Raw genomic sequence first — 21343 nt, forward strand, 5'->3', positions numbered from 1 at the left:
ACCAATCACCAGCTTATGACAGTAAAACTGTACTCTGTCCCAAATCCGGTACAGAAATGCCAGTCAGCTCCAGATTCTGCCAGGTTCCGCCCCAAATCTTCTAGGCTCCTCCCTCAACTCCCAGCTCCACCCCCCTAACCATCATATTTCACTTCTTACCAGCCAGTGGCTCCTTCTGATTCTGCTGTCTCCTAGCACCGCCCTAGCAACAGGAAAAGAAGTGTTTTTGAAATGCAAATATACACACACACACACACACACACACACACACACACATATACATATACATACACACACACACACACACACACACAGGGCTTTTTTTCAGCAGGAATGTGGTGGAATGGAGTTCCGGCACCTCTTGAAAATGGTCACATGGCTGGTGGCCCCGCCCCCTGATCTCCAGACAGAGGGGAGTTTAGATTGCCCTCCGCGCCGCTGGAGTGGCGCGGAGGGCAATCTAAACTCCCCTCTGTCTGGAGATTGGGGGCAGGCCCACCAGCCATGTGACCATTTTTGCTGAGGATGATTTAAACTTTAAATAACTCCCTTGTTCCAGCTGACCCAAAATGACGTCATTGTGCGGTCCTGAGTTCCACCACCTCTTTTCCCAGAAAAAAGCACTGTATATATATATTAATTTAAAAATATCTACAGCTTCCCTTTCTGACACCTTTCTGCACCGCCAGTCTGCTATTTAATTATATCCAGACATTTAAAGCCTTCAAGGAATCAGAAAGAATATCTTGAAACAAAAACAGTAGCGGAGCAGATGTTTTTATAAAAAGTGTTCCGTGTGTGTGAAGCCTGCTTAAGGCCATTTAGTAGCCCTATTCACATGTTACAGTGAACACATGTACAATAAGTGTACAAAGTGCACTTGATTTTTTCTTTATATATGCACTAGCTTGATACCCATGCTTCGCTACAGTATTTAACTACTTTAAATCCAGTTGTAATGCTTATTGGAATGTAACATTTTTTTGGTTTGTGTTTTGTTTTGTTTTGTTTTGTTGAGTTGGCAACCCTAGTGAACTTTGAGGGGAAGACTGGGAGGTGCATTTGACCTCAGGACACATTCAATGACTCCCAATAGCAACCACAGACTGTTTGGAAAGGGGGGGTGAGGACCAATCAGGGCACATATGCAAATGACCTCTATGTTCCAACTTTCTCTGGGGGTGGGGGGAGGGACATGAAGTGTGGAATGTTGTGAGCCCCAATCAGCCCACATATGCAAATGAACTTGAAAGGCTGGCCCAACCAGGGAAAAGTGGCCGAGCTGGCAGTGGGCAAGGGCGCAAGCAGGCAGCAGCCTGCCAGCCACACAGGGAAGTTGTATCCCTTTGGGAAAACACATTTTACCCCTTTTGACTGCCTTAGGGGGTGGATTTCTTAAAATCTCTTCTTAGTGGGTGTTTTCATTTGTAAACACGTTGACTCTTTCTTACTGTATAAACTTTATTGCAGTAGCTCATAGCTGTAGCAATTAACACCAACAACTTCAGGATTATAATGCAACACTCTTTCTTGCTAACAGATGTGAGCATACACATGTGAGATGTACATTTGCTCACTTTAACATATGAACAGAGTTAGTGAGTCTGTGGCAGAAGAAAGATGCTTTGCCAAATTTTGAAAGGACTCCAGAGTTTAGGCACTACCCCGGAACAGACTTTAATCCTCATCATTGCCTAGGGTTGCCAGACCCCCTCAATCTTCCAGCAGGGGATCGGGGACTGGCTCCTACCTCTTTTCCGAGGGGGAAGCGCTCGGGAGAGCACTTCCGGGAAGTGATGTCATCATGCAGCCCCCCCTCCGAGTGCCCACGCTCCGCAGGGGCTTGCGTTGGGGGCTGCTGTGGAGCGCAGGAACGCTCCTGCACTCTGCAGTGGCCCAAAACGTGCCCATGGATCAGGCCCATTTTGGGACACTGAGGCATGCAGGAGCATTCCCGCGCTCCACAGCAGCTCAGGATGGGCCCAATCCGGGCCAAAACGGGCCCATTTTGAGGTGCTGCGGAGCGCGGGAGCGATCCTGTACGCCACAGCATCTCAAAACGGGCCCAAATCGCAGGAGCACGCAGCTCCGCAGGGGAGCGCGCACAGAGGGTGCATGCCCCCCCCGCTGGCCAGGTAAGTGGGGGCAGGGTGTGGGGGTGAGGGCGGGGGATCCTCACTCCCACCAGGGGGCTGGCACGCCTATCGTTGCCGATCTAGCTCCTCGGGGTAGGAGGCTTGTAAAGTGGAGGTTCCAAATGAAGGTCTCATATGGCAGGCCAGCACATACCCTTTGGTGTTATTCTCCTGTAAGCAGGGTGTGTTCTTGGAGAGCTTCTGGATGACTCTTGCAAGAGACGCGGCGGGGCAAATGTTTCTCCATAATATCTAGCTCATGCACTCCTAAGGGGAGAAAAGTCCATCCACCCAGAATGACTTCTGGATGTTCCTGGGCCTACAAATCTCCAGAAGTGTTTTACCAATTCGGTTGTTGCACCAATGCCATTACAGAATTTAAATGCTATCTTCCGAGTTTACAAGTGGTAAACCGGCAAAGCTTTGCAAGTGTCGACTTGGATTCCTTTGCAAAACCACCTTCTGTGTATTTCGTGGTCGGCAACTCACCATGCGATCTCTCCGCACCACTCGTGCACGCGTGTGCACGCCAGTCGCACCGAGTTTTTCCAGATTTCTGGTTCTCTGAAGCACACGGTTTCCAGAATTTAAACTGGAATAGTTCTTGGCACTCAACCCCTGAAAAAGTACTCTTTGCAATGGAATCAGAGTAGGCATTCCCTGCCGCCTTCTGCGTGAGTCGCTGATCTGGGCATGCCTCTTTGATAGAAGGAGGTGAGGTGATCACAGTTTGCAAGGTCTCAGCAGGCAGTTCTTCGTTGGGTGGGATTAAAGACTCCAACCACACTCAAAGGAATTGCTTGCACCCTGACGGGGGCTGGATGGAAGAAGATGAAGCTGGAGCAGTGACTTATACAGAGATGCAGCGGGCAGCTCAGCCCCTGGGTTGGCTACTTTGGGCTCACAGGAACTTTTACGTACTTTGTTAACATATTTCTAGTATCACACAGTGTGGGAATTGTTAAATGGATGCCAACGTGGAAACGCTCTTAGAATGTTGCCTAAGGGCTGGGAAAATATGGGTCCAAATCCCCAGTCCCGCATGAAGCTTGGTGGGTGTTCCCCCCCTGAACCAGTTAAACTCTGTCTCTTTCTCAACTTCACCTACCTCACAGGGTTGTTGTCAGTAGGGTTGCCAGATGGCATAGTAAAAAAAACCCTGGACTTTCTTTTTTTAGAAGTGTTTGCATGCAGCAATTGGGCGCTCCCGGGGCCAATGTGATGACATCACTTCTGGAAGTGATGTCATCCACCCCCCCCCCAGCACCTGGGCATTCTGCAGGGCAAGGGGAGGAGCAGCAAAGCAAGGCTGGCCCAGGCTGTGCCAGCACCTCCATCTCTCGCCCAGCCAGCCTCGTTGAGGGGCAGAGTGCCAAAGCGAGGCCAGATGGACAGACCAGGTGTCTGGTATTTTTATCTCATTTTCCCCAGACATTCCATAAGAATACCGGACTGTCCAGGTGAATATCAGACACCTGGCGACCCTAGTTGGGAGGGGAAACGGAAGTGGGGAGAAGCATGTATGCAGGCTTGGAAGAAGAACAGGATAAGGATATGTTAGGTAGGTAAACTGATTGTACTTCTCTGGACCGGAATGGATCCATCTAGACTCTAAGGCCTGGCATGCTGATAAATTTTCCTCTTCTAAAGTTATGAGCATTTTTAATGTTTGTTAACATTCCGTGACTCTTCAAAACTGGAGCCACGAGCTAAAGAGGCATTATTCAATTTACTGAAGCCAGCACTCTCATGGCTAATAACTGGAGGTTTTAACGTCTGTTTCTCTTCCATGCATAATTTTTTTTCTGACTTCCCGTTATGAAACTGGGGGAACAAACAAGCCAACAGTCTATTTTTCTGCAAATCTGCGTGTTCTGCGCTTTCATTTGACCCCTCATTTCTTTCTCTCTGTCTGCGACCTCAGTCAGTGCTCCGGAGGGAGTATCTAAGGCTGGTTCGGCCTTCGCGAGTGGGTTTTTGAGCCCGTGTCTCCATTTAATTTCTTGAGTTCTGCAGGCAGGCCGGCCATGTCAGCAAAAAGACTCTGTTGTTGGTTGTTGTGGGTTTTCCGGGCTGTACTGCCGTGGTTTTGGCATTGTAGTTCCTGACGTTTCGCCAGCAGCTGTGGCTGGCATCTTCAGAGGTGTAGCACCGAAAGACAGAGATCTCTCGGCGTCACAGTGTGGAAAAGGTGTTGGTAGGTCATTTATATCTACTCAGGAGGGGTGGGGTTGAAGCCTCCCGCCATTAGCATTCCACACCCTGGGAAACTCTTACAGGATGACTCAGCCCAACCCTACCCTCCTGAGTAGATATAAATTACCTGCCAACTTCTTTTCCACACTGTGACACTGAGAGACCTCTGTCTTTTGGTGCTACACCTCTGAAGATGCCAGCCACAGCTGCTGGCGAAACGTCAGGAACTACAATGCCAAGACCACGGCAATACAGCCCGGAAAACCCACAACAACCATCGTTCTCCGGCCGTGAAAGCCTTCGACAATACATCGACTCTGTTGTTATTCAGGGCATGTGAGATCCAAAACAATGATCCTGCCTGGTTCAGGGGCTCTGCCAGATACCAGCTGCTAACTGAGGTCCAAACCGCATGTGGGACCAGCAGAGCCTGCTGTTGAAACCCAAGTCTGCCCCAATTGCATATAAATTCAGAAGGGTCTGATTTTTAGTGTAAAAGGTGAGTGGGAGTTGTGAAAATCCTCACCTGCCTGCGACTTCCTGCCTGCAGTCTATCTGCCCCACTCCCATACTTGTCTTCTCTCCGGATCTGAATGCTGATACCAGAACTGAGACTGGGGTAGATCCAGCTATCCAACGGAAGAGCCACGTAAGTTGGAGGAAGTTTCAGATGGGTAGCCAAGTTGGTCTGTATCAGAAGAGCAAGGTTTGAGTCCAGTAGCGCCTTAAAGACCAACTAGATTTCCAGAGTTGCAGCTTTCAAGAGTCAGAGCTCCCTCCTTTTCCCTCTCCTTGTATCTGACGAAGGGAGCTCTGACTCTCGAAAGCTGCAACTCTGGAAATCTAGTTGGTCTTTAAGGCACTGCTGGACCCAAATCTTGCTTTTAGGTTGGAGGAAATCTTAGACTAAAGGAAGGCTAACTTTGCTCAGTGGGATGGGAGGACAGGGTAGGATCCATCTTGCGTTGCCATATTCCCTGTGGAGCGTGGAGATCTCCCGGGATTATAAGTGACCTCAGTCACAGAGAAAAGGGGTACTTTGGAGGGTAGACTCTATGGCATTATACCCCAGTGAGTTCCATTCAGTCCCCAAACTGGCTCTACCCCAAATCTTCAGGAAGTTCCCAACCCAGAATTGGCAACCCTGCGGCCTGTGGGAAAAGCGCATGGGGCTTGTGGAGAGTTAAGCAGTGGGTATTTGGGGAGGGGAAGGCGGAATGGTATAACTTGATCTTGCCACGTCTCAGAAGCTAACCCAGGTTGGTACTTAGATAGGAGACCACCAAAGGAAACGGGTTGCTCTGCCGAGGAAGGGGATGGCAAACCATCTCCGAATGTCTCTTGCCTTGAAAAGTTGGGACTTGATGGCACACGCAGAGGGAAATTCAAGGCTCCTCTCCTTTGCATGGCTTTTGCTGTAAAAATTGGACCCCCCCCCCTCCCCAACAAAATCCTGCTTAAAAGGCGGGGGCAGAGTTGGATTTAAACAACCAACTGGCTTGTCATTGTTATGTGTTGCTTTGAAGCATGTGGCGAATTCTTAGTAAAGAAGGCACCGATAAGATGTGTTGTAGGAGATGGAGGTTTGGGTGGGGGGCCGGGGGGGGTTGCGTTTTTTTAAAAGGTGAAATTTAAACAACAGGTTGATTCAAACCCCATCATTCACGTCTAGATTGCAGCAACTCTTTCGGCTCAGTGGTAGCAACCAAACTAAGTGGTAATGCCTCTTCTTCCTGGGCATCTACAAAGTTGGTTTGCCAGAACAGCAATCCTAATTTGAGAACTGACCGAGACAGGTTGTGCTTGCGTTACGCCACATTTACGTCCAGAAATGTTTTCAGGACAAAAAAAGTGAGCCATTGTTTCCTCCGTATTGGCTGCCTTGGTGCCATCTTTTGAAATGGACTACTTCGTCTCTGTGAGAAAGAAGCCTTCGCAAAGCAGCCCGTGATCCCGTGATCAATGTGATGACATCGTGCCACTATGAAGGCAGTTAGATTTGGTTATTTGGGTATGGCAAGTGAGGGTAAGTGAAGCCAAAAATAGTTCAGCCTTCTTTCTGAATTGCTTGGGGTGGGGGTACACGTCTCCATTGTTGAAGATATTAGCTGACACTTTATAGTCATTCCGCGAATGCACCCAAAGTTCCTACTATTTGTGGAAACGTTCCGAAAGGTCCAACCCCAAAAATTGACTTTTTTTGATGTTCTGCTTTTAATTTATGGTCCTGATCCGACAAAAGGCAGGATAATAAATTCTGCAAATAAATAAATAAATCTTGGCTTTGACTTCACTTCTATTGGGCTGAATGGTAGTAGGGTTGCCAACTTTGTCTTGGTTAATTTCTGGAGATTTGGGGGTGGGAACTGGGGGTGGGAGGGAGTATAATGCCATAAAGCCCACCCTCTAAACCTGCCATTTTCTACAGGGGAACTAATCTCGTGTCATCTGGACTTCATTGGTAATTCCAGGAGCTATCCAGGTCTCACCTGGAGGTTGGTAACCCTAGATGGTAGTGGCCAGTGCTCATTTTGAGGGGGAACGTGCTGAAACGCAGTTCCGGCACTTCCCCAAAGAGGTCACATGTCAGGTGGTCCCACCCACCTGATTCTTGACCATTTTGGGCCCGTTTCATCCTGGATTGAGGCTGAAACAGCCCAGATCGGGCCTCTGACGGGTGGTGGATCACTCTCCCACTCAGCAGCGCCCCGATCCTGACCATTTTGGGCCCCTTTTCAGCCATTTTCAGCCCCTTTTCCCCATTTTGGGCCCAATTTCAGCCCTTAATGGCCAGGATTGGGTCCAAAATAGCCAGGGTAGGTGATGTCAGGGGGTGTGGCATATGCAAATCAGTTAGGCTAATGACACACTTCTGGTGATGTCAAGGGGTGTGGCATATGCTAATGAGTTACGCTAATGAGTCCCTCCAGCTCTTTTTCTACAAGATGACCCCTGGTAGTGGCTGTAATGTTTAATATCCAGATAGCCTTTGGGAGTGCTTGAACCTCCTTGCAGGATTCCCTCAGAAATCCTTACGACAGTCCTTCAAGGTACGCCAGTCTTATTATCTCTATATTGCACTTAAATTAAGGTGGCCTGAAAAAAAGAACATTTTAGGCACCAGGTGCAATCATTGACAAACCGATTTAAGACGCTGCAAAAAATGAATAAATCAAACCTTTTCAGCTCCATAAAGGAGGCGGACTGCTGTGTCTGTGAATGAGTCAGTGCTCTGGCCTTACCATAGACCCATCAGCCTCTTCTGCTGTGTGTGTTTGTGTTTGTGTGCGTGCGTGTGTGTGTGTAGGCAAGTGTTCCACCTCTGCACAGGTTGTGAGCGAATCACTCTGTAATTCAGAGGTGCAGTAGGTTCACCTGCTCTTGTCTTCGTGCAGAGCTGCAGAAGAATTCTTACCATCGCACGTTCTAGAAGCAAATCTTCCGGTCTGTAATCTTCAAAGCGTTCCTCCCGTTTGAATTTCAGGAACACACATGCGCGTTAAAAATCTAGTGGCTACATGGCTGCAGAGAGATTGCCTTCTTAAGCCGAAACACTGCACCAGGCTTATAGTGTTGCCAGCCTCCAGGTGCTGGCTGGAGATCTCCCGGAATTACAACTGATCTCCTGATTAGTTCCCCTGGAGAAAGTGACTGCTTTGGAGGGCAGAATCTGTGCCATTAAATCTTGCTGAGGTCCCTCCCCTCCCCAAATCCCACCTTCCCCATTCTCCACCCCGCAGATCTCCAGGAATTTCCTGTCCCAGAGCTGGCAACCCTACTTTGTAGATCAGGCCTCCAGAATTATAGCCACCCCTTTTTCAACTCGTCCCTCTGCTCATACACATGGCTTGTTTGCTTTATTCTGTCTTGCTGGAAGCTTGAATGGGCATTCTCAGTACCTGAATGGGGGCCTCCATGCCCACGTATGCCACATTGAGTCCCATGAAGGGGCAAATGTGGGACAGAAATGCATAAATGACATTTTTTAAAAAATAAATAACTATCGCGGGCAAACTCTCCTCTGCCTGGTCGCCTGCAGGCAAACTTTGCTCATCCTAGGAGACCAGCTGAGTGTGTCCTTGGAGGCTAGGCTTTGCCAGCCTTTTCTCTGCCCCTTGGGAGGAAGGCTGTTGGCAGCCGGTTTGCCTGAGCGAGGTGGCACCATAAGATGGGCCCGCCGGAGTGCGACGGCTTTGCTTTTCTGCCTGGCTGCTTCCTGCGACAGGCTCTCGCTGGCAGGGAGGCTAAATATAGACTCGGCGCTCCAGCTTGGAAGAAAAGGAACATATTTTGCTCATGAATTTTTGAAAAAGGGTTGGGGGGTGAGAGAGAGGAGGACAGGGAAAGCCACACCAGAGCAAGGTTGCTTCCTTTCTGACCTGGAATATCTCATGGTAGAGGGAGAAAGAAGAGTGGGAGAAGGATTTCCTGGAAACCCAACTTTTGTCGATCAGAACTCGCCAGCTATCTGGGCTCCGTGCGTGTGTGTAAGCCAATCAGCACAACATGAACTGTTTCTATCAAGAAGCTTTTGGCTTCATGCAGGGCTCATTTCAAGGGGGAACGTGCCGGAACACAGTTCCGGCAGTTCCCCAAAGAGGTCACATGTCAGGTGGCCCCGCCCACCTGACTCTCGGCCATTTTGGGCCCGTTTCAGCCTGGATTGGGGCCGAAACAGCCTGGATCGGGCCTCTGACGGGTGGTGGATCACTCTCCCACTCAGCAGCGGCCCAATCCTGACCATTTTGTGCCCCTTTTCGGCCATTTTCAGCCCCTTTCTGCCATTTTGGGCCCAATTTCGGCCCTGAATAGCCAGGATTGGGTCCAAAACAGCCAAGATAGGTGATGTCAGGGGGTGTGGCATATGCAAATCAGTTGTGCTAATGACACATTTCCGGTGATGGCAAGGGGCGTGGCATATGCTAATGAGATATGCTATTGAGTTCCTCCAGCTCTTTTTCTACGAAATGACCCCTGGTTTGATGTAAAAGTTTCCCTCTGAGAAATGGAACCACGGCAGCTACGGTCACAACCGCCTCGCTAGCTGGGACCAAACGTCTGCATGGCCTGTTGTCCCGTTCCCAAAAGAGGATCAGTCTGATGCCTCCAGGGAGCTTGCAAGCAGGGCCCAAGGGCGACCACCACTCGCTCGTGTCGAATGGTAGACTGCCTCTTGGCGTGGAGGGTCCATTTAGCTCTCTCCTGGCTGTTATCCAGCCACCTCCTTTTGTGTTCTGCTCCAACCCTGGAGCTTTTGTTCTGGGCACCAACACCTTTAATAAAGCGCAAAGAGCCTCTTAAATCACGTCTCTTGCGTATTGCAAACGGGGTTCTGCCTTTACCAGAAACATCATTTTCTCTTCTCCCTGCCTTTCTTTTCTCAACATCTTGCCCCTGAAAGAAGTCTATGAAACATTAACACTCGTTCTCCTCTTGCTGATTTATATTGCTCCTGAGAAAGGTATTTCCACTATTACTGCTGTTCCTTTTTTCATAAATGGACCCACGTGAGTGCCGGCATTTTGTGTCTCACCTCCCTAAACGCGTCTAATCCCTTTGTTAAAGCCATCTCAGCTAGCATTCCTCTTTCCCATCTTGTGGCAGTGAGTCCCGCAGGTTAATTATGCATTGTATGAAGTCCTTCCTTTTGTGATCCCTGAACTTAGTCTGCCTTTGAGTGGCCTTGAATTGTAGTATTAAGAAAAAGGGAGGGGGAAATCCCTCCATGCCATAATTTTATAAACCTTCATCATGTTTCCCCCCAGTAATAACTTTTTCCTAGACTAAAAAACTCCACATTTGTTAGCTTGTTCCCAACCTCTTAGGATTGCCAACGCCAGGTTGGGAAATTCCTGGATATTTGGGGGTGGAGCCTAGGGTGGGCAGGGTTTGAGAAGGTGAGGGAGCTAAGCTATAATACCATAGAGTCCCCCACTCCAAAGCAACCATTTCCCCCAGGGGAGCTGATCTCTTATCTGAGCTGCTGTAACACAGTGGTTAAGTGGTTGGGTTGTGAATCTGCACTCTGCTGGTTCGACTCCCTCTACTGCCATGAGCTCAGCAGGCAGCCTTGGGGACGCCACTCCTCTCAGCCCATCTCCCTAGCTGTATTGGGGGGATAATAACAACACTGACGTTGTTCACTGCTCTGTGTGTGACACTAATATGTCTAGAAGATTGGTATATAAGAACAGCTATTACTCTAGAACTGCTATATCACGGTTATTAAGTGGTTGGGTTGTGAATCAGCAGTCTGCTAGTTCAACTCCTTCTACTGCCATGAGCTCAGCAGATGGCCATGGGCAAGCCATTACGTTCAGCCTGGCTGTATTAAGGGGAGACTGGAGAACTACTGTAGTATAGTGGTTAAGTGGTTAGGTTGCAAATCAGCACGCTGCTGGTTCGACTTCAACTCCTGCCATGAGCTCAGCAGATGGCCTTGGGGAAGCCCCTCCTCTCAGCCCAGTCCCCCAGCTGTCTTGTGGAGAGAATAATAATTCTGGCTTTGTTCACCGCTCTGAGTGGGGCAATAATCTGTCTAGAAGAGTGGTATATAAGTACAGCTATTATTATTACCTGGAGATCAGTTCTAATTCTGGGAGATCTCCAGGATCCACCTGGAGGTTGGCAACGCTGCTCGGTCACAATTGTCATTCAGCAAGCGATGAGCTTCCTTACAACAAGAATACTTCCTCCACCTGCAACCTGTCCAGGTGAGCCCTAGAGTCAGCCCCATGTTTTCAGGCAGGGGTATGAAGGTATCATTGGGGGGCAAAGTATGGGCTGGAACTTGCTTGGATTCTTAACTCTTTGAATTTTGGCCAAGGGTTTATTTATTGAATAAGACATGTCATGTGCACTGACTGACCTTCTGAACAGATCTAGGTGGCTACAAAACAATTGAAACCCTTTGCCCAGCCATACTAGCTATAATTACAAATACAATATTTCCCCCCAAATAGTAAAGAGTCCAGTAGCACCGTTAAGACTAACCAACTGCAAGCATGTGTCTAGTCCACATGCTTGCTGAAAAATTAAAAAGCAGGAAGGATTTGGGTGGGAGTGCCCCAGGTTCTGCAGAGGGGTCCATTTCTCAAGCAGCCGCCCGGCTTCACTCCGTTTCTCTGCCCACGCGCTTCCAAACTGCCGCTTTTCCATTTCTACAATGAAAATTCTAAAAAGCTGCAAACCGTCCACTTCACTTAAGAAAGAGGAGGAATTGACAACCGAAGGAAAGCAAAACTGGGGGGGGAAACTGTGTACTCAACATCCACTCTGGCTTTGATTGACTCTGTACTTTGCACATCACCTTAAATTTATCTCAAACGTTGTTAATATAAAGACTGGCTGAGGCTTCTTTTTGCTTTCAGTCAACAAGGGAACTTTGCATCACAATTAACAGTTGAAAGAATTTGGGATGGACTTGATAGTTTGGGTGTTTCCAAAGAGTGGACGCCATCAAATGACTGATTCTTCCCAGAGAGCGTGCTGCACCTTAACCCCAACAATACAGTTAAATTGTTTGCCTGCATGAGAGCCAAACTACAAGTGACGTCTTACACAGGTTGGACACTAGTCGGCTTCCCTCAAGTTTTGATGGGAAATGTAGGCGCCCTGGTTTTACAGCTTGGCTCTCCATTACAGCTGCAAGACCAGGATGCCTACATTTCCCATCAAAACTTGAGGGAAGCCGACTAGTGTCCAACCTGTGTAAGACGTCACTTTTAGTTTGGCTCTGAAGTCTCACCGAGGACATTTGCAAGCTCAGGGAGTAAACGGCAAGGCCTGAAAAATCTGCTTCCTGCCCTTCTGTCGTTTTTTCTAAATCAGGCTGATAAAGAGATCTGTTGAGCTCAAAAGCTTGTGCAATGTTTGGCGTCAGTTTGGTTAGTCCTTATCAAAGCTATTACATGGGTTTTGTTCTATTTTATTTTATTATATTTATTTATTGACCACCTTTCTCAATGAGATCCAAGGTGGATTATACAGTGCAAGTGAAATACAACGCAATCAACACATAAGACCTTCGCTGAGCAGGTACAATAATGAACAACAGTTAGTACATTCAGTGAAAACAGATAAAATAGGGCGCAGTAGCAGAAAATTTGAAGATACAGCCAAGCGTAGAGATACAGTCAAGCTATGTAGACGATACAGTCAAGCAATGCTTGAGATACAGTCAAGCACAGAGATCAAATCTTTCTGAAACAATTCATAACTAATTTACGTGGCATGTTAAGCAACGTGGAAACTCCCTAGCAGCACATACCTGCATCAGCATACAGTATCTAGTAACACAGCATATGGCTCCTGCCCCTACCAAAGCATCCCTCTGAGCTATTTCTTATGACACAGTCCTATAGTCGGTAGAAAGCACTCCCTGAATAATTCAGTTTTGCATAGTTTGCATGGCTGGCTCAATCCCACAGCCTTACCCATGACATGTAGAGGTAGGCTCTAGTTACTCAGGAGTGGGGGAAGGCATTCCGCATGTGCTCAGAGGAACCTTCATGTGACCCTCCCTTTTTAAAAAAAGACAAAAAGAATTACGCCTTCAGTGTGAATATCCAGTACAAGCTCCTTTTTAGCTGTTGATAGTTGATAGGAATGACTGCCAATGCCATTCTGCTCAACGTCTCTTGTTGGATATATTGTCGAAGGCTTTCGCGGCTGGAGAACGATGGTTGTTGTGTATTTTCCGGGCTGTATAGCCGTGGTCTTGGCATTGTAGTTCCTGACGTTTCACCAGCAGCTGTGACTGGCATCTTCAGAGGTGTAGCACCAAATCTGTCTTTTGGTGCTACACCTCTGAAGATGCCAGCCACAGCTGCTGGCGAAACGTCAGGAACTACAATGCCAAGACCACGGCTAGACAGCCCGGAAAATACACAACGACCGTCTCTTGTTGGAGTTGCCCTCCTTTGTGGAGGTGCCTTTGGCCTCTCTTGGCTCCAGGGCCTTCTTAGTGGTGACACCCATCCTTTGGAAGGGCCTCCCAGAAGAGGTATGGCAGGTACCTTTCTAGCACATTTTTGCAGGCTCTCTATGGCATTGTGGTGGTGGCAGTTTGTTATGTCATCCCAGTCCAGCAGATGTTTGGGCTGGAATTTTGTGGTCTCTCACCAGCTCAGATTTTATCCAAAAATCTAGGAGTCAGTGATGTATACCCCTAGTAGGGGAGGAAACTGAATTATTCAAAAGGGCTTTTTACTCAGATAGGAGGGCTGTATTGTAGGGAGGGGGTCTCAAAGAGATCCTTCACTGACAAGTTAGGAACCATAGACTTCACCACTATGTTGCGTTACATCCTATCTGTTGTTTTCAATATGCGCTCCTATGCATTACCTGTTGGCTTTAGTTATAACCCTACAGGATAGTTCTATGTTGTCTAACGTCATTCGTAGAATTGCTTATGCTCTGTTTCAGCATTTCTTCAACTCTGTATCGGATTTTTGCTAATGTTTTGTTTTTGTAAGCTTGCATTTATTTCCTCCATGGCATTGTTTATTGAAATGTCCTTGATACTGACTGTGCTAATTTCACTCTATGTAATCCATCTTGAGTTTCAGTGAGAAAGGCGGACTATAAATGACGATCGATCGATCGATCGATCGATCAATCGATAGATAGATAGTGCGGCTGCTTGCAACTGTCCAGTTGTTATCCTTTCTATGCCGATATTGCCTAGATGTTTAGTTAGTTAATAATAAACTACATATTATTGTTGGTGCTGTTTTTTTATTATTGCGACCAACGTTTGAGTAGTATTAGCATTCCGATGATCTGTATTTTACCTGAAATTTCGTTGCGAGTGAGGTTGCTGTTTGGACTGTTTTCAGTTTTTCTGCCAGCTTACCGTTGTTACACCTTGAAGCATATTTCTTTGGGGGGGCTGATTTTTGCTGAGATATATTTATATTATTTTATTCTCGGATACTGGCTGGTTGATAGATTGGGGTTTATCGCAGTATATTATCATTCCTGTCGGAAGTTGCTTTGTGGGCCGTAGAAGTGGGGCATACCTGTTTAAAATAAAACAGTGACTCACCATGAGACGGCAAGATCAGAAAAGGATAGTCAGATAGGGTTGCTGGTCTCCAGACGTGGAGTTCTCGTAGAATTATAACTGATTCAGCCGTGGTGGTCTATGGGAGAACAGCAAGATTTGGGTCCAGCAGACCAAATAGATTTTCAGGGAAGTAGCTTCCAAGAGTCAGAGCTCCCTTCCTCAGATCTAACAAAGGAACTTTGACTCTCAAAAGATCATACCCTGGAAATCTAATTGGACTTCAAGGCTCTACTGCACCTGAAACTTGCTCTCTTATTTCTGGGTTCTTTTTTGACAGAGAATGGGTATTTTTCCAGATATCAGAGGGAGAGGAGCTTTCTCAGCAAAATTCAAAGGCCTGATCTTGGAAACATTTGAAATTAAAGCTGCAAATTTAGGCGCACTTCCTTTGGAGTCAGTCCCACTCAATGCAGAATAGTAAAGAGTCCAATAGCACCTTTAAGACTAACCAACTTTATTGTAGCATAAGCTTTCGAGAGCTCCAGCTCTCTTCATCAGATGCATGTGAGGCAGACATGCATCTGATGAAGAGAGCTGTGGTTCTCAAAAGCTGTCGATGCATCTGACGAAGAGAGCTGTGGTTCTCAAAAGCTAACGATGTATCTGATGAAGAGAGCTGTGGTTCTCAAAAGCTGTTGATGCATCTGATGAAGAGAGCTGTAGTTCTAGAAAGCTGATGATGCATCTGATGAAGAGAGCTGTGGTTCTCGAAAGCTGTCGATGCATCTGACGAAGAGAGCTGTGGTTCTCAAAAGCTAACGATGTATCTGATGAAGAGAGCTGTGGTTCTCAAAAGCTGTCGATGCATCTGATGAAGAGAGCTGTAGTTCTAGAAAGCTGATGATGCATCTGATGAAGAGAGCTGTGGTTCTCGAAAGCTGTCGATGCATCTGATGAACAGAGCTGTGGTTCTAGAAAGCTGATGATGCATCTGACAAAAAGAGCTGTGGTTCTCAAAAGCTGTCAATGCATCTGACGAAGAGAGCTGTGATTCTTGAAAGTTGATGATGCATCTGACAAAGAGATCTGTGGTTCTCAAAAGTTTATGCTACAATAAAGTTGGTTGGTCTTAAAGGTGCTACTGGACTCTTTACTATTTTGCTACTACAGACTAACATGGCTAACTCCTCTGTACTCAATGCAGAGGGACTTTCTGCCCTGTCATTCCAGGCCTGTAAGAGAAAGAAAGAAAGAAAGAAAGAAAGAAAGAAAGAAAGAAAGAAAGAAAGAAAGAAAGAAAGAAAGAAAGAAAGAAAGAAAGAAAGAAAGAAAGAAAGAAAGAAAGAAAGAAGCCATGTATGTTTAAGAGGGTTATGATGGTTCCTTTTTAAAATATCCCATAATAAGCAGAGAGACAGGTGTTCCACGGGAACAATCAAATGTGATTTGAGACATCGACACCGCTGCATGTGTTGGATTCTGTTTTTCCAGTTAGATTTCTCCTGCTTGATTTTCTTCCCCTTGTTTAAAATGAAATGAGCATTCTCCCACCCCCCACCCGATTGGGGACGGGAGGGAAATTGCAATTTCTTGTGTGTCTTGCTTGGCTATAATAATCAGCGTCTTACGTGGTTTTCCAGTTACCAAAGCAACCCTTTTAAACAATATATGGGGGATTCGCTGAGGATAAAATCTTCTTGACCGTTGTACGAATGTTCACAGAAAGGTGAAAAACAACGAACGAGGTTCATTTTGGAATCTCAATTTGCAGTCTTGGAAGCAAGCCCATTGAACTCAGTGGGAATTACTTCTGAGTAAATGCACGCCCGATCAATGCCATTTAGTGTCAGGATATCTATTTTTATTCCAAAGAAAAGCTCCCCGCTGCACACACCTGGGCAGTCCCTTTTATTAATCTGGCCCTAAATATTGTTTCCAAATATGGGTGTGTGTCATGCATTGGATGGAAATGAGGGGAGGGGGGGATTGGGTTGTTTATCAATGTCGATGATTCTCTTGTGAAATTTCTTCCTGATGGTTCTTGCACTCTTGTCTCTCGCTTGGCATCGATGGATATATTTTTAGCCTTTTCCGTTTGGGTTGCCGGTGGACGATGTCAAGTCGATCGAGGCTGGGTGAGAAACGATATTGAAAAAGGCATTTATTAGGTGGAGAGAAGCATTTGGGGGCTGAGAAGATGAAGGTGGGGACGGAGGGAGCGTTACCAAGCAGACAGACAAAATTCATTTCCATGATCAACGGTGGATCAGTTTCAGTCTCTTGTCTGCATGGCTTGGGGCAAGTTAAACAGAGTGCAAACTAGACACCAGAGGGAAGGTCCAATATAAACAGTTTGTTAAAATAACATTTCATTAATGCAGAGTTTTCTTTCTAGTTTGGAACTAGTTTGTAAACCGCTCTGAGTGGGCATTAAGTTGTCCTGAAGGGCGGTATATAAATCGAATGTTGTTATTATTATTATTATTAACAGTTAGATGTAAGAGGGTAAAGCAGATTGCTCCGAGGCTTAGAGAGGGCAGCAGACCAGACCTCAAGGTTACAACTTCTCATTATCTTTATGCCAGCTACCTAGCCATGTTTCTAGCAACGATAGTAGATGTTTAATATATCTTACCAACCCCTCTCTCCTCAAATATAGCTTGTAACTCTTGTTTTGTTTGTCTTCTTTATGCTATGGGTTATCTCTCAGATTTTTAAAAAAATGGTATAGTTCCAATCTTTGTGAAAGGGGTGCGACTCGAGTCAGAATTTGGACTTGAGCATAGAAATTGCTCATTGTGGGCTGATTCTGATCAGCGGGTCTGTGTCTTGCCCTCCGGGGTTAGCTGCAGTCATTCCCTCCTCAATGGAAGAAATGCACCCTGCCTGTGGTCCGAAGCATTGTCCTTTTTTGTGTTCCATCCTGGGATATCTGGATTCCTGGGCTGGACTAGAACAGCTACTGGCCTCCTCCCATATTTTGCGGAAGAGGTTTGCAATCTGTATACTGCGAATGTAAACCATTTCCCAGTGCCAGGACACTCAGCTAAAGAAACTGTAATGGCTGTCTTTTTGCAAAGGCGGAGTCGAGATTTCCAGTGCAAGAATCTCAGCATCATTGCAGAGCTACAGTTCCCATAATTCTCTGGTGGAGGAAAACAGTAATTATTTTTCTCCCCCCTCCAGTTATTCATCTTCATTTGATGCCTCCTGCAGCCCAGCGTACCTAGGTTACACACCTGTTTCCTATCAGTTTTACCAGCATGGCCTGTCCCAGAGAACCCTGGGAGTTGTAGTTCGCTGAGGATGCTAAGAATTCTCCCAAGACCGACCATTCCCTGGGGAGAGGGAAGGAACTTTCAGTGTACAGTGAGAATATATGTTTAGCAGTGAATTGAAATCAATGGGCTTAGTCCGGAGTAACTCTGTTTAGGATTCTATTATAAGATTCTGAATCATCCAGAATAGCAGCCTTCAACCTTTCCAGCCCGTCATTCACCCCCAGATGGCAACAAGAACCAACTGAGCTGCGTGTGCGTGACATCAGAGGCAACCTGAGCCATGTGACAGGAAGAGGAGGAGCCAGAGCCTATATAAATGCCTGTGCCGAAAAGGAATCCTCTCCACTTCAAAGTGACCTGGTCGCTGCCGCTCTTTGCAATGTGCATGAAGAGAGAGAGAAAGCAAAATGCCGTCACTTCCTGTGTATGCAGGGCCGGCGCGTCCATTGAGGCCGGGCCGGTAGCCGCCTTGAGCACTGAGGTGCTGGAGGGGGCGCCAGGGGGCAGGGGCGTACGTCACAGAGCTCAATTGCCCTGTGCTGCTGCCGCTGCTGCCAGCGCACAGCTGTGGGCCAGGCGCAGCAGGGTGGCTGGGGCGGCGCGCGGAGCAACTGAACCGGAAGGCTGGGAGGACACATGCGCACTGTCCTGGCTGCCTGCCGCGCTTGGCCCGCAGCTGCTGCGCCCGGCCAGGAGCGCATGCTGGCAGCGGCAGTGCGGGGCAACTGAGTGGGCTGCCTCCCAGCCCTCCCGCTCAGTTGTCCTGTGTTGTTGCTGCCGCCACTGCCACCAGCACCCAGCTACAGGCCAGGCGACCGGGGCTTTGTGCAGAGCAACTGAGCCGGAGGGCTGGGAGGACGCACGCATGTCATCCCAGCGGCATGGCCTGCGTGTGATGTCACACGCAGTGACATCATCATGCGGTCGGGGTGAACAACTGCCCTGAAGCTTCCTCAGGCACTGGAAACCCTGTCACCGGCTCTGTGTGTATGCACAGTAGCAGCAGACCCTTCCAAAAAGCAGAAGAAAACAACAGCCCTGTAGGGGCTCCTAACCAGGCAATTAAAGCTCCATGATGCTCCCCACCCCAAGATTTTGACCCATCGGTTGGAAGCCACTAGGCTATGGCTGTTTTACGACATGCTCTTGGGGATATGTAGCCCCCTTTCTATATCTGGACCAGGACTGTGTCTTTTTGTACAGCAACTGGCAGACACACACACACCAGAAAAACCTTATATTGCAAGAGCAATACCGAAGGATTTAACCCTTTCTCGCCTTTTCTCTTCCAGGATGCGCTTTCTTGACCTACTGTGCCCGCGAATCAGCTCTCAAGGCCCAAAGTGCGCTACACGAGCAGAAAACTTTGCCAGGGGTAAGTCCAACAGAAGGAGGGGGGAGGGGTCTGTTCTTGTCTCCTTTGCTTTTTGACTTCTCCATCCCCTCCTCCCCTTTACCTTCTGCTGTAAAAACATCTGTGCTGTGGCCAGGCAGTTCTTTCTCTTCCTCCTTCCCCGAGTTTGTGAACTTGTGGGATGAGCAGATGGCCGGGAGGACAGTGGGTGGGCCGGCCTTGCCGAGCCACTCATGTTTACGGCTCTCCTGCCAGGGGTGATTTGTTCCGACTGAAGCGACATCTCTGAACTGGTCAGGAATAAAAGAGGGTGTTCTCAGATGGCGCCCTGCTGCAGCGGTCTCCGAGGGTTCAATCTGTGATTGATTTATTTTTGAAAAAAACAAGGTGCAATATAGTTTCCTTGGCACTTGATCATTTTAATTTGGGAACCAGGGTAGCTCAGAGTTTCCCCAACTTTACCATGAAGTTGGCTGGGTTATCTTGGCCTGGTCTGTCTTTCTGAGCCATGGTGCGGGGGTTTTTTTTGTCAACCTGTTTAGAATCTTGCAAAGTCGTAAAGAAATGACATCTTGCATGGTCCCAGATTAATATTTCCGGGAAAAATTGACAACAGCTATTGTAGACGATAATATCGGCATTCTTAACTTCACTATGGAAAAATGTACTTTTCTTCTTCTTAATCAACCTTCATTGATCGGTATAAATGAGAACAGCCTACGGCTTTAATAACCACACTTTTGCAATGGTGAATTTCGAGTCATGTACATTATTGAGCCAATGTGGTATAGTGTTTAGAGTGTCATACTAGGATCTGGGATACCCAGGGTTGGCCAAAGCAGCTCACTGGAGGACACTGGGCCAGTCACAACTCTGGCCTGATTTGGGCCTGAATCTGGCCCCCTGTGGAGCACAGGCGTGCTGCTGGGCGGCACGAGGGACCTTGGACTGCTCCTGCGCTCTGCAGCGGCCCAATTCAGGCCCAATTGCACTCGATTTGGGCCTGGGAGTGCACCCTGGGAGGCACGTCCCCCCCCACTGGCCAGGTAAGCAGGGGCAGGGGGTGAAGCTTCAGAGGGCAAAATGACAGCCTCTCTATGGTCAGTACTGAATGAGCCTGCCTGGGGCTTGCCACTGATTCATCTCTCTTGGCTAGCAATTTGTTTCTGGGTCCACTCCAAGCACCGGTTCTTCAAAGCCTGAAGCAGTTTGAGACCTAGTTAACCTGAAGATCCACCTTTATCTGATATGGACATACCCAAACGTTGAAACACCTTCTTGCGCAACCTGGTGGAGTGTGACAGCAAATGGTTGGGTGGCGCTGCGCGACTGGGCCTTTTTGGTGGTGGACCCAAGATGAGGGGAATCCATCCTTCCTAGAGGCTTCAGCAGCAGCTTCTTGGCAGCCTTTTAGAACCTCTTTTTTGTTCCTCCTCACCTTAGCTTGTCTGTTCCCCTGTGAATTCTGTTTGCTGGGTTCAGACAGTTCTAGGGCTCTTTCTAGCTTAGAACACAATTCATGCAATAACTTTTATTAGGGTCAAGCCAATGACACACAACATTTGGCCTCTTGGATCAGGAGAAAGCACCCGCATTAGTGGAACAGTTGCAGGATCTATCCCAACACACAGTGATGGGAAGAGTCGGTTGAGAGGAATTATTTTCGTATGAGAACAGAGGAGTCCCCCAGTGAAGGTGGTTGGCAGTCAGCTGTAGGAAGGACCGAAGGAAAGACTTCTCCACACAAGGTGCAATTAACTTGTGGAACTGGCTGCCACAAAATAAAGTGTTTAAAAAACTCCCTGCATGTCTTAAAAAAAATTATTTTCGTATGAGAACAGAGGAGTCCCCCAGTGAAGGTGGTTGGCAGTCAGCTGTAGGAAGGACCGAAGGAAAGACTTCTCCACACAAGGTGCAATTAACTTGTGGAACTGGCTGCCACAAAATAAAGTGTTTAAAAAACTCCCTGCATGTCTCAGGGTAAATGCGACATTAAACTTTTCTCCCTGATGGGCGAGTTTTCTGCATGAAAAGATTTTTTAAAAACAGAACTACAGCATTGAAAAGAAAATGACAACCCATCAGCAGTCTGAAGTGGTACAGTCCAGAATCCTATCTCTCCATTTTGCAATGTGTACAGAATGGCTTTAAGTGGCCTTTTGGCAGGTTACAAGCAGCCTTTCACATCTCGGTTCTATATGTGTAAAATAGTACTAATAGACCCTAATGTCATAGGTGGAGAGAGAGAGATTTCCTCTGCCAGGAAACATCAAGCCCAGAGACTGTGTGAGGGAGATGACTTTGAATAACTTATCCAAGGGCTAAGGAAGCTCCATGGCTACTAACCGGAAATCAACACTCTGCCTCC

The 21343-nt window shown here is 47.5% G+C and overlaps 1 protein-coding gene across 35 annotated transcripts in view; it reads left to right on the plus strand.

Annotated features, from left to right (window-relative positions):
- Positions 1–21343, plus strand: part of CELF3 (CUGBP Elav-like family member 3) — an 82217-nt gene that overhangs the window by 10221 nt on the left and 50653 nt on the right. For all 35 annotated transcript variants that reach the window (XM_054976018.1, XM_054976002.1, XM_054976116.1 and 32 more), the window contains exon 2: positions 18914–18996. In XM_054976018.1, coding sequence (XP_054831993.1) covers positions 18914–18996 — 83 coding nt within the window. The remainder of the gene's footprint in view (positions 1–18913; positions 18997–21343) is intronic.

The sequence above is a fragment of the Eublepharis macularius genome, chromosome 1 (assembly GCF_028583425.1).
Source record: "Eublepharis macularius isolate TG4126 chromosome 1, MPM_Emac_v1.0, whole genome shotgun sequence".
In the NCBI taxonomy this organism is placed as follows: Eukaryota; Metazoa; Chordata; class Lepidosauria; order Squamata; family Eublepharidae; genus Eublepharis; species Eublepharis macularius.